The sequence below is a fragment of the Salarias fasciatus genome, assembly GCF_902148845.1.
Source record: "Salarias fasciatus chromosome 7 unlocalized genomic scaffold, fSalaFa1.1 super_scaffold_4, whole genome shotgun sequence".
Classification (NCBI taxonomy): Eukaryota; Metazoa; Chordata; class Actinopteri; order Blenniiformes; family Blenniidae; genus Salarias; species Salarias fasciatus.
The window spans coordinates 25235645-25249432 of record NW_021941229.1 but is presented as its reverse complement, the minus strand read 5'-3'; the positions used below and the strand labels follow the sequence as shown (position 1 = coordinate 25249432).

General features: G+C 48.6%; 1 protein-coding gene across 2 annotated transcripts in view; it reads left to right on the top strand.

Moving 5' to 3' along the window:
- grk3 (G protein-coupled receptor kinase 3) overlaps positions 1–13788 on the top strand; it is a 53477-nt gene that overhangs the window by 11743 nt on the left and 27946 nt on the right. For both annotated transcript variants that reach the window (XM_030085294.1, XM_030085293.1), the window contains exon 2: positions 7005–7081. In XM_030085294.1, the coding sequence (XP_029941154.1) occupies positions 7005–7081 (77 nt within the window). The remainder of the gene's footprint in view (positions 1–7004; positions 7082–13788) is intronic.

The following is a 13788-nucleotide window of genomic DNA, read 5'->3' as shown; positions in this document are numbered from 1 at the left end:
TCGTGGAGCCGCTGGGACATGTTGACGTGCAGAGTTTCAAATACTCTTCATTTTCCAGTGGGTGGATTTTCAAGTGATGGTATGAATTTGTTGCCCTGTTTCCTTTTGAGGCGATGCTCCCACGGTTTATTTTATACAAACTTTGTTTCCTTGTTGAACCCGGAGCACCCCCGATGACGGATCCTGTCCTGTTTTCCTGATTCCACTCGTCTTCCTCCGTCTTCCCTGTCTGTTCCCACATGCCGCTCACACTCTGCTGGAGAGTCCGGGGAGGACGAAGGTGCGCTTGTTTGGTCTCAGAAGGACAGAACCCGCAGTCCTGTGTTCCAGATGAAGGCGCCGCTGCCCGGAACGTTACCGGCCCGTTGGTTCCTTTCCGGCTCCGGCAGCGGACGTATTGCTGCTCGCTCTCCGCATCGCGTGCGGTTCTTCTGCGGCGCGCGCCGCTGTCACGCACGTGAGTCACCAGGACTTCCCGAGCGCTCGCTCACGCCGTTTACTCCCGTTTCAGCCGATTTGTCGATGCCCGAGGCCGCCGACGGTCCGGCAGAGCAGAACTTGAAGCTTCAGCATACGGGAGACGCTCCGCCGCGTCCGCTCGATCGCCCGGGTTTAGGATTTAATCTGGGATTAGAAACACCGCCGCAACCTCCAACACTGAAACCCGACACAGCTCAGACTGCATTGAAATGAAGGAAGAGAGAATATTTCAGCTAAAAACAACAGAATTAACTGAATTAGCCAAATGAATATATAAAGAATTGAGACATCCCATAATACATGAAATGGAATACGGTATGTAAATGTGAAATATGTACATAAACCACCCAGAAACGGTTCAGGATTTTTGGCTTTCAGCTGAAATTTTTGGAAAAGTAAAAAAAAAAAAAATCATGCCACAATATTCAGTCATGGAAGTTAAAGTTAAAGCAGACGGATCGAAGAATCCCGGAAGAGTCCCTCATGCTCAGAAGTCAACAATACTGCATGAAGTCCTCACTGATGACGCCTCCTCCGTGCTGCTGGAGCGTTGTGATGCGTGAAGACCTCCAGGCCTGTGGTTCAGTACTGAGGTCTACTGAGGTCTGCGGGTCCCTGGTCCATGAAGACCTCCAGGCCTGGGCCTGGTGGTCCGGCATGCAGACTGTAAACGGTTTCCAGCTTCAGCATTTCCCTGAAATGTTTGCGGAGTGGAGCTGATCTCTCTGGATCTGTGTCCAGCCCGCTGGAGACACGCCGAGACGCTGCGGGCTCGATCGAGAACTTCCTGTTTGAAGCCTCAGCGTCTACTTCCTCTTGATCAGCTGTGCGCCGTCGTCTTGGTCTCATGATGTGGAAATGTGAGCAGCGTGATGAGGAGGACTGTTTCAACACCAGTTCTGACTGAACCAGGACCTGAACCCGGACCTGGACCTGAACCCGGACCTGAAACTGGTCCATTCATGGTTTGAACACCAGTCGCGAATTTTCCTTTAAGCTCCCTGTTTATAAACATAAGTTGTGCTCAAAGTTCTGAAACATAGAACAGTTTTACATTCAAAGGTTTAGAGAAGGTCACATCAAGGTCGCCTGGAAAGATTAAAGTGTGTTTTAGATTCATCCAGAAATTTTATCTGAGCATAGAGCATGTGTGTGTGTGAGAGAGTTTATGTGTAGACTTGTCTTAATTTGCGTATGTGAATTTGTTGCTTTCATTTTTGCTTGTGTGTGTGTGTGTGTGTGTGTGTGTGTGTGTGTGGTTCTTGAAATGGGGAAACTAGTTCCTCTAAAATAAGATTTCTAAACATGTGTGAACCACACATACATTTTCAGATGAGCTGTCATTTCCTGTTAATGCTCACCAGCACCGACAGTGATCCTGACACACACACACACACACACACACTCACACACTCTGTTGGGGTCATGTTTGTATCTGCTCGGCTCCCTGGAAGGACCTGATGAGTGGAGTGCTGCCGTCGTTCCTCCCACGGTGTGAGAAGCGGGTCTGAAGATCCATCCAGCTGCCGTTAAAGAGGCCACAGGAGAGACGCGAGCGGGGCCGAGACCTCGTTATCGTCGCCGCTCGCTGGCGTGCCCACAGAGCCAGCTGCAGAGGCCACTTCCTGTTAATGTGTTTAATATTGACACGTCTGCAGACTTCCGGGAGTGGGCTGCTCATGAGGTGCGAGTCTGCGGCTCCAGAAGTCAGTTGGACGTTGTTCCCCCAACAAAGGTCACTGATCATACAGTCACAAGTCGTATATGAAGGCTAGCTTTGCTACAGTGTCTCTGAACTCCTGTTCCTTGGAGAAGGAACGGGTTTTTAATCCGAAACAAATTTATCATGAGAGAAGTCCATCTTTAACTCCATGAAACATTTCGTTTATTATTTCAGTCTACATTCAGCGTGACCCAGAGTGTCTCTGGCTGCGGTGTAGACGGAGACGAACCAGTCGATCCCTTTTGTTTCAGCTTGCTGGTTGTTAAACGTTCCGGTAACACAAACACTGCTTCCAACCGACACATGAAACGAGATGCGATGCAAGCGATGTAGTCTGTGGGTCCAAGATCTGGTGGATCCTTGATATTGACGAAGATCTCAAGCCTTCTCGAAGCAGCTCCACTGAAAGGGATAGTTTTTGCGTCTCATCCAGATTAAAAAGCACCTCAGGCATTAAAACCGTCGACCCGGGGTGTGAGCTCGGTGGGAGGCCGGTTTCAACCGGTTGAGAGGAAAACTCGGACCCGAGGGCGCTGCAGGCCTCGTACCTGGAGGCTTCCCGTTCGGCGTCGGATCCTCGGAGGACCGAGCTGCAAATTCCGGACTCATTTACTTAGGAAGTGTGCAGTGAGTGAGACCGGTCGGGAAGTGCATCGAAGTGCAGTTTGTGGTGTTCAGCGAGGCGGGTAATGAGACCGGCCGACCCGCCGTCAGCGCGCAGAAATAGCTGCCGGGGTTTATTGAAAGGTTCCCATTAGAGGAGTTGTGCTCGGTGTCGTCGGGCCTCGATGCCGGAGCTGGTGTAAGAAGTCCCTCAGTCAGCAGGAGGATGTTTGGATCCTGTTTGCTCAGCGCACGGCTGACGATGCCTTGCTGGCAGGAAAAGGTCTCTTCAAACGTCGCGTTCAAGGCTGCCGATGCTCGTCTTTTGACTTCCTGAACATGTGTGGTACCTTCATGGAAAAGCGTCTGCTAGCACGTGTTACATCCCCTCTTCTGACGCACTTTTCAAACATGTAGAACCTGTGTTAGGTGTTAAGAGCAGGAACAGTGATAGAACAAGAGAAACGCCAACAGACCAAAACTGTTTGTGTTGTTGGCCGTTCCTCCATCCTGGTTGGAATTGGACCTTTACAATCTGATGTTTGACTTTAGTCCTGACCGGTTGACAGCAGTCTTGTCTTTGTTGGACTTTTCTGGAACAGGAGTTGTCTTATTAGTCTTTGTCAGAGCCTGTCTTAAACCAAGATGACTTTTTTAATTTTGGCCGATGAACAAGTCTGATATGAACTGGAACAATAAGATGATTATCTTCTCTGTTCTTGGCCAAAACTAGCTTGTTTGTTGGACTTGGGTGATTTTATCAAAGTAACTGGTCAGTAGGATTCCTCTCTTGTAGTTTAACTGATCTCCAGTCTCTCTAGTCCTGTTCTTGGGTGTGATTGAAGCTGAAAGATGGATTATGTTTTGAATCAGCCTCATGCAGACTGGTAGTTCGCCATCTTGTCTTTCGTTAGCCTCTGATGGCTAACGCTGTTCTGCTTTCTTGCGTTTTGCTGGATCGTGATCGTAACTGGTCGGCAGCAGCCTTGTCTCCTCTCGTCATTGGTTGGAGTTGGTGGATCCCACACGAGTCTCGTTGACCTTGGTGAGAGCCTGACGGAAACGGTCAGAAGACTTTTTTAGGCCCACGTTAAGGCTCGATACAAACTATTGGATAATCGTCTCGTCTTTCATTGTCCTTCGCTTGAGCCTGAAGGAATCTGATGTGAACGTCTCTTGTTTTTTGACTGAGCATCCAGCGGAATACAAACTAGAGGATGGCTGCCTTTATCTGGCTTTTGTTGGAAGTTGATAGAAACTGACAGTTTTTTTTTGTTTTTTTTTTTGCTCACCCTTTGTGAGATCAAGATTGTAACCGTTTCAGAACAATGTCATCCGTTGTTGTCCTTTGTTTTACGATGTGGAATGGTGGAATGGCAGATAACCAGAGTCGTGTTGGTCTTTGTCAGGACCTGATGGAAACTAATTTTTTTTTTTTTTTTTTTTAGCTTTTAAAAAAAAGCGGTTAAAAAAAATAGAAGTCGAGAGAAAAAAAATTCAGGATTACTAGCACCTGGTAGAACCTGAGACAGAAGGAGTTCGTCTTGTCGGCCTCTGCTCGTACCCGATGGACTGGCACCTTTCCAGCAGCTCTTTGTTTGAAATGTTTTAGGTGAAAGATTTTGACAGAGGCTCTTATTGTGAAATGTGGAATGCTTTGTTGTGAGCCAGTGTCGTGCCTGATGGAAACTGTGATAAATGTGATGTTTTTCTTTTTTTGGTGTCTGATCAGACTCAGAACTCTGTCTTTTGTTGGCTGAAGCTCGTTCCTGATCGAACCTGGCAGCTCGACTTCCCTTGAATTTTATTGTCGTCTGTACGCAACGGGCCGCGAACAGTCTTTTCTCCTGTTGTTCTTTGGAAAGAAAAGACAATCATCCTGATTGTCTTTTCTTCAGCTGGAGCTCGTCCTCTTGGGACGCTGCGTTTAAAGAATTTTGGTGAAACGTGAGCCCTGAAAGCGGCGTCCTCTGCCGTATCAGGTACGCTCAGCTCGCTGGCGCTTCTTCGCTTTGAGGTTCTTTGAGACTGAAGGCCTCTTATAAATGAGTCTGCTGTGCTCACACACTTGTGACAGCCCAACACACACACACACACACACACACACACACACACACACATCTCTCCCCCCGTAACCCACTGTGGATAATTTGGGTTTATTTATTGCGGCGTGCCGGCGGTCATTCTGTCACTCAGCTGGCCGTCACAGCAGGGGGCCCTTTGTTTCTCCGCTGCGGTCATCTGCTCCCGTAAGCCAGGCGAGAACATCTGGGACTCTGTTATTTCACAGAGGAAAATTCACTTCCCCGGGATTTCAGAGAATTCGGTTTCCCCTCTGAAGGTCTTTTTGGGCTGCAGGAATAAACCCGACAACCTCGACTTCACAATAAAAGCATCATGAACAGCTAAGTTAATATTAAATTTCCCAGTAATCAAGCTCCAGAAGCTGTAAAATTATTGCAATCATTCTCGTTTGAGCATTGAACGCATCGCCACCTGATTTATAATTTTACGAGGTGCAGTGAACAGTGAACACACCACCGCCGGGTCATAAAAGCAGTAATTCGCAGCGAGCGCGTCACAGGGGGGGTTTGAGGAATAAAGAAATCATCGCAGCCTTTTTCGGTAAATTGGTGAGTCACAGTAAACGGTGAATCCATCACCGGCTGATTTATTTTATTACTAAGGGCACCGAACACTGAGCTCGTCTCAGGCCATTTAAAAAGGAAAAAAAAAAAAAAACTGTTGCTAATACTGAACATGTCATAGCCTGAAGCATCAGGACCGAGTCAGTGAATGCATCATGGATGGAGTGATTAAAAATACTGAGTCAGTGAATGCATCATGGATGGAGTGATTAAAAATACTGAGTCAGTGAATGCATCGTGGATGGATTGATTAACAATACTGAGTCAGTGAATGCATCGTGGGCTGGTCTGTTAGGACTCTGAGTCCCAGTGGTCTTGAACGCACCGCGTCTGCAGCGCTGACAGGAACAAGCAGTGAGGAAGTAGCAGGTTCCTGGTTTTGAGCTCTGAGCTCCGGCTGAATCACGAGCAGCTGACTGCAGGTTATTTGTATCGAAGCTGCCGGCTGGACACACACAGCGGCTCGGGTGATTTACAGAGGAAATATCGGCCGTTATTAGACGGGGCCGAGGCTGCGGCCGCGAGCTCCGCCGCTCCGCTGCAAAAACACAGGTGCTTCAAGGAATAACAGAAAAACAGTGAAGATCTCAAAGGCCAACAAAAACATGTTGAGAGCGGCTGTTGAGCTGAATAAATCTCCTGATCTCGGAGAAGCGACACATTCAGGCTTCTGGACTGTGTGGTTGCTGGTTTGAAGGTGGTTTACTCTTGATTTTGGAAACATTTTCAGCTCGTTTGGAGACTTTGAGAAGCTTTTAGGCTTTACTCTATTTTAGATTCACTTTTTGGGTGATTTAAGGCTGGCTTTAGTCTTGGTCCACACTTCTGATCTCATTTCAACTGAACTCGTTTTCTACTCTTCAGTGAACACAGACTCGTGATCGACTTGCCCTTTTTTTTTCCTTTAGAACTGATTTGATTCTTGGTTTTATTGCAGTTTCATAAATCTATTTAAAATATTGTGGGCCTCAGTTTCCAGTGATGAGAGTGGAGGAGCAGGAGGAGGAATGGAGCCTGCTCATGCTCCTCCTCCTCTTCCTCCTCCTCCTCCTCTCCGTCCTGCTGATCTCGTGTTAATGGGCCTACAGAGGAGGTGCTAATTGATTCATTCTCCCTGCTCTGCGTCTCATTAGCACCTGTTCCCAGGGCGGCCTGCTTCTCTCCAGGTCCCCCCGCCGCCTCCCATGTGTCCCCCCCCCCCCCCCCCCCGCCCCGGCCTGGACGGTCTGTCAGGGGACAGGTGGCAGGGAGAGTCCCAAAGCTGGGCCAGGATCTCCCGAACACAGGCAGGGAGTGGAGGACTCAGTCCAGGTCACACTGACAGACGTTGATCTGCTTTAAAAAAGAAAATAAAAAATTGACGTGAATGCATCATGGGCCGATTGTAATCGAAAAAGAAAAATCTCCATTGAAAAAATAACACTGTACACAACTGAGTTACTGAAGAACGGATTCCCAGTGAACCTTGAACGCACCGCAGGCTCTGCTGGAGGACTGAGTGAGCTGAAGACGAGGAGGATTTTAATCCGCTTCTTCTTTTGTGTTGACAGCATTCGCAGCGTGATGCAGAAGTATCTGGAGGAGAGAGACGAGCTGACGTTCGACAAAATATTCAACCAGAAAATCGGTAAGTCGACGTGTTGATTTGATCATGAGAGGCGTTTCCGCCACACTTCTCCTCCACAGAACGCTCAAATCCAGACAAACCCGGACAAGGTCAGAGTCTCTGGAGACACTTCGGCTTCAGATCGCTTCCCTCACAATGTCAAACATTAAAAATGTCCCCGTGGACGGATGTTCGTCTGAGAGCGGCGCCCTCCCGCCCGCCTATCGCCGGCCGCCACCGGTTGCTATGGCGACTGCAGAGAGGAGGAGGAAACCTCTGGATATGAAACGGAGCCTGCAGCTTTCCGCTCGCTGCTGTCGGAGCCCCTGAACATGGTTACAGCGTGTTACTCACTTCTTCTGTGGTGGCTGATTCTGGTTCGCTTCAGGGCTCAGGGTAGGTTTGGGCCGGTTACCGGTCAGGCTTGGGCCGGTTACCGGTCAGGCTTGGGCCGGTTACCGGTCAGGCTGGGGTTGGTTACCGGTCAGGCTGGGGTTGGTTTCTGGATAGTTTTGCGCTGGTTTTTGGGTAGTTCCGGCTGGTTGGTGGACAGTTCCGGGCTGGTTTCAGACTCTTCAGTCAGAATGCTCGGCTCTGTTTTTCACTTGTTTTTCCACTGACTGTAAAGTCATCTCGGTGCACGTCTGGACCAGCCTCTCGCGGGTTCAGGACTCGGCCATTGGCTCATGGTCCTGCTGGCTTTGCTCTGTTCTCATGCTAGCTTTGGGCTAGCATGATGCTAGCTTGGTTTCATTGAGGCTAGTTTGAAGTTCTCGACTCCAGAATAGTTGGAAGTTAAACAGTTAGTTCCCTTCGGATTGCCCCCCCCCAAACACACACACACACACACACACACACACACACACACACACACACACACACACACACACACACACTCCCCGGTGTTCTCACACTTATTCACTTTTTCTTTTCCCTCACACGACGAGGTGATAAGATTTCCTCCGAGGCTTCCACACACAGGTGTGTCCGTGTGTGTGTGTGTGTGCGTGCGTGTGTGTTGTGGCACGGCTGCGTTTGGATTTGCCGTCACATTTCCAGCCCCCTCCCCCTCCCCCTCCCCCGCCCTTCCCGGGCGGCGTGCCAGCCGTGGTGTGGTACCAGGGGAGGACGTCCGCCCTGCAGGCTGCTTCTGCTGGCTGTACTTACCGTTCCAGGTCTGAGCCGCCCCGTGAGAATCGACTGCGTTAATTCTCCCTCCTCCTCCTCCTCCTCCCTCCTCTCACACTTGTTGCTCGCTGTCATCCCTCTTCCTCTCGCCGTGGCGAGCGTGGGCGGAGGAGGCGCCGCCGGGACCCTCGGGTCGAACCCCTGACGCTCCTGCAGCAACACTCCAATAATGTTTTAGTGCCCAGCAGGTGAAGCTTTGGCCTCTGAGTTCATTTTCCCGCCGCCGCTCGGTGCTGCTGCTGCTTCTAAATGAGCAGTTTCAACTCAAGACTTTTCACACAACAACTTTAATTGGTTTGTTTTTTGTTTTTTTTTAATATTTTCTCAATCTGTGTTCTTATTTCTTTCCCTTTCCTTTTTTACAATAAACCCAGGCGTTCAAGTCCACTTCTGAACGTTCCTCTAAAGACTCACGTCACAGGAAACGATGTTTTATTTTAGCTTGTAGAATAAAAAACTGGGCCAAAGGCCGACGAATGTGCTTCAGGTCGAGTTTTAAAAATGACTTCTAGGGGGAAAAAAAGCTCTCTGACGTCCTTGAATTGATGCGTTTCAGACGTCGAACTGTTTTACACTCAAACTGGAAACAGAAGATTGAACTTTGGCGTGCTGGAAGCCCCGCCCCCTGGGCCCGGAGCCCTGGTTTCCATCTGGGAGCTTCTGGTCGTCATCAGTGACAGCCGAGGCCGGCGGAGCCAGCTCCCCGGCCCCCGGCCGGCCCGTCGCTCCAGCGGCCCGGCTGCTATCGCGCTGACCTTCAGCTCATTTAAAACGCAGCAGTCGTCCTTTTTTAACCGCGATAGCGGCCAGAGACCACCTGCCGCGTTTATCGGCTGCCATCCACTCGCTGCTTCTCTCTGTGAAGTTTCTCCAACAGGAAATCAGATCACAATAACAGTTTCCTCACTGCCGGGTCTTCCTGGTGGGACACCTGCTGTCAACAAAACCGGCAAATCCTTGATCCGCCGCGCTCGTCCTGGTCTTCCAGACGGATCGGATGAGATTAACAGCAAACTGTGGAGCGTTGGAAAGTCTGTTCTTCTTTTCTGCTGGCATCCGAGCAGAAAAGTGGCTGTTTTTTTTATTGTTTATCAGAGAAGCAACAGGCTGAGCAGTAGACAGATCATTCGTTGTTAGTGAGTTCAGCTTGGCAGCAGCACGTTTGGTGAAACGGCGACGTAATGCAGAACGGTAGCAGCAGTTTCAGCCGACGTGTCGCTTTGCAATTACATTATTTATTCCACGCTTGATGGTGGCGAGCTGTGGCTCCCTGGGGGAGACTGATGGAGGCGATCTGCACCTCCAAACACCAAGCGCTCACCCTGGCTTCCTGGTTTCCCTCATGGTCTCCCATCCAGGTACCGACCAGACCCTACCCCGCTTAGCTTCTGGGGCCTGACAGGTTCAGGCCTGAGTTTAGAATAGTAATTTAAGTTAAGCAAGAGCAGCAAAAGGTTTATTTTCCTGATTAATTCCAGGTTTAGCAGTGATTGTAGGATTAGCATAGTAGTTGTAGCATGTTTAGCGTAGCAGCACAGCTTTAGCAGGCTCCGCTCCGAGCTGCAGTATAACTAGCTTAGTATCAGCGATTTTGGAATAATATAATGGAAACCTCAGCGACGCTCCGAAGAGTGATTTACATGCCGAGAGTTCGCAGATGTTTCTGCAGGACTAGCATATTAGCTGTAGCATCGTTAGAACAGCAGCATGAGATTAGCGTAGCAGTTAAGCGTCACGATAGCCGGCGGGTCCTGCATGGCGGCTGCAGTGAAGTTAAGGTCGGCAGGCTTGGCAGAGCAGCGTAGGATTAGCGTAGCGGGCGCAGGCTGAGCGTAGCAGCGTCAGGCTGAGTTTAGCGAGGCGGCAGCGGGGTCATCATGGCCATAGCAGCATCAACACGTGGAGCCCAGAAGCAGCAGACGAGCAGCGCTGCAGCGGCATGTGGCGCTCAGGGAGCAGCAGGTAGAGCGGAGCAGCTGACGGCTGAAGTTCAGGTGCGGAGCGAATGTAGGTCGGCCAGAAAACATCTGTTCCGGCTTCGCAGCGGCCTCCGCTTCCAAATTACACCTGTGAGCCAAGAAAAGGAATCTTCCGTTTCCTCTCCGCACTGATTCTGTTTGGAAGCGTTTACCTGGTAATGAAATATTGACATTCCACGATGTGATGAATCAGACGGGATGTGAGTGGAAGCCCCGCTCCGCCGCCTCGCCGGCCCAGAATCCGCCGTGTTGTTCTTAACCCTCCATGTTGACGGGTGAATAAAGCTGTTGGTGTTCTCACCTGGCCTCGTCCTTCAGCACCAGCGAGTATCGGTGGTCGTCATGGCGACGGGTCGGTGAGAAGATGCCGCGTGGTTTCCTCCCCACCGGCGGCGGCGGACGCCGCCACAGAGTCCGTCCCGTAGCTGTAAAATCAGTATTCATCACATCGACCAAGCCGCCAAGCAAAGCCTCAGTGCTGGACACCTGAGGCTCCGTAAGCCCCGCCCCTTCAACGCTGGACTCCCCATGTTGACCTCGCTCAGTAGCGTTCTTCTTCATTGGGTCGTATCGATGCTATAGTTGGGTAGCCGAGGCTTTGTTAGCCCCGCCCCCTTTCAGATTGAACTTGGTGGATCCCCTGTTCGGGTTTTAGCGATGCCTTCTGATGTTCTGAACGCGCTCTGTCAGATCGGCGTTCTGTCTCTTCGCATCAGCTGCTGTGTTTTGTGGGTTTTTTTTTTTTTTTTTTGGCCTCATGGTCGCGAGCCGTCGTGTTGGAGTCCAGGGGGCCGCAGACTCAGGGTCAGGATCCGTCGTGTTGGAGTCCAGGGCCGCAGACTCAGGGTCAGGATCCGTCGTGTTGGAGTCCAGGGGCCGCGGACTCAGGGTCAGGATCCGTCGTGTTGGAGTCCAGCGGGCCGCGGACTCAGGGTCGGGCAGGAGGACCGTTACGTAACGGTCGTCCTCGGCTCTAAATATAGCCGGCACAGTGGCCCTCGCTTCACCTTCACCGGGTTTTTACACCATTAGCGCAGCGCCAAAGGAATTTCTGTGGAGTTTATGTAATTTTACTTGGTTACCTGAATAAAAGCAAAGAGGAGAGCTGTTGCCAGAGCTGCGATCAATGATTTCAGCCTGAAAAGAAGGATCTCCAGTAGAGCTCCACAAGATATTGCAGATTCACCGTCATGCCATGAAAACAAATTTGTATCACAAAAGATTAAGACAAATCTTTTCCTTTGATTTTATATTCTGCAAACACAACACATCAGACATTTGAATATGAACAGAAAGTTTGATTAATTGCGATTATTTGAAATATTGTGCAATTAACTCTTTTACATTTTCAATAGATTCTTTTCAGAAACTTTTTTTATTTTAAAGGCATTTATTGGAGGTGTGTATTAGCAAGAACCTCACGATATGGTCTGCATCACGATACGGTATCATGATACATCGTGATATCTCCATTTATCGCGATATTCTATATCGTTAATATTCTATATAGCTAACTTAAAATAGAAAAAAGAGATAACGCAAGTTGCTGTATACGTCCATCAGACGATCATTCAGAGGGCAAATTGATTGAGGACTGTTCTTCTCTTTCCCCTGAATGGTTCAGTGACGCTTTATCACCTGCAGCAGCTTCAACTGAGTCACACAGGAAGTGAAGCATGAGGGGTTTAGTTCCCCGAGTCCACTGGAGCAGAGGTTCCACTGTATTCAGAGTGTTTAACACTCAAATCATTATTTGCATAGAAAATCCATACTGGGAGCCGTTGAGTCCATATTACACTGAGCCGCTGAGCGTCACCACATATTGACATATCGGTGTTTTTCACCCCTCGTTTATCTCAAATTGTGTTCGTCAATGACAGACAACACCACATACAAAAAACACCTAAAATAGTACTCTACTTCTAATTTTCACCAAGTAATTTTCAGAAAAAGATGCTCAGTTGTTCTTAATAAGCCAATTTTGCAAATGTGGCTGAAAAAAAATCTACTCAAACTGACTGCGGAAACTTTCATTCTGTTCTGCTCCAGATAACTGTTGAACAGCTGCGAACAGCTTTTACTGTGAATTACTGCTAAAAGCATCCAGACATTTTATATTTTACAAACTAATGGCAGGGAAGTAAAGCAACAGGTGGTGTGTGTAACAAGTTATTAAAAAAAAGGAATATTTCATGTTTATAATAATGTATTTTGATAAGTGTGTTGTCTTCAAAAAGTGGACTTTTGAATATTTTCTACTAGAGCTTGGAGGAATTTATACAGTCAGTCACTTATTTGGAGAGTCGCACATCGTCGGCAAACGATACGATTTTCTTTTTTAAACTGAAGTATTTTGTGTTTGGAACAATATATTTTCATATTTGATGATGATTCCAGTGTAGAGAAACCAGACGAATGTTTGGCTTCAGTGTTAAAGCAAGAAAATCAGAGCCGTCGACAGAGGACGTCGTTTCAGTTCAAGTGAATTTTTCGTATTGATAACAAAGCGTTTCATTTTGTGCCCCGTTGAGCTGTCAACATAACTGTGGCTCCTTTTCAACACATGAAAGCGCTCAAGGTAACGTGATGATCGGCAAATCATCCGTGAAGATGGTTTTCAGTAAACATTCAGTTCTGTCGCGGAGAATAAAGTCGAACTTAACTGAGCTGTGGAGACGTTTCGAAACAGAAAGGAAGATTTGGAGGGAAGATGGAGGACCAGCTGATTGAAACATGTTGTTTTAAATTCTTCTCCTCCTGCTTTGTTTTCATTCTTCTGCTCTCTCTCTCTCTCTCTCTCTCTCTCTCTCTCTCTCTCTCTCTTTCTCCCTCCTCCTCTCTCTCTCGCTCCCTCTCTCCCATCTGTCAGACTTCTGGGATGGATGATGGAGAGTTGTGCGTTGCCTAGCAACTGCGGTTGCCTCGGCAACGGCGGCCCGAACTCTCTCCTGCTTCTGCTTTGCTGCTACGTTTTTTTTTTTTGTTTTTTTTTTTTTCCCCTCCTTTGCTTGTCGACCGGGGAGAAATGAAACTGATTAAAGGAGAAATAAAATCGGAGATGAGAATTGGAGAGGAGGGGCGGAGGAGGCGACATTAACGGGCAGCGATAAAGAGAAGCATCTCGCCTGTTTTCTCAGAATACGCCGTGTTTTGTTTTAGGCCTTTTTTTTTTTCTCCTTCAGAGCACCACCACCTCCACCACCCCCCGGAGGCCGGGATGTGTGTGTCCTCCTCACACACACACGTCTGTCCCTTTATTCGTCCGTCATGATTCGCACGTACCGTCGCATCAAGTCGCCTCCGTCGGGGAAGAATCGGCTCCATCTCTGAATCTTCAGTCTTCAAATGCAGAAATTCCGCCTGTTCGGCCTCATTCGCTGCTTTACATTTACAATTTGGTGTTTACTCAACTTTTCCGTTGGTCGTAGTGAATCTGTCCTTTATTCAGAATACAGGTTTTACATTTATCTGTTAAGGCTAAAGGGACTCCTTGTATTTAAGCTAATTTTCTCATCTATATCAGCTTGTTCTGTTTGTTTAGCTGATGTTAGCTTAGCTGCA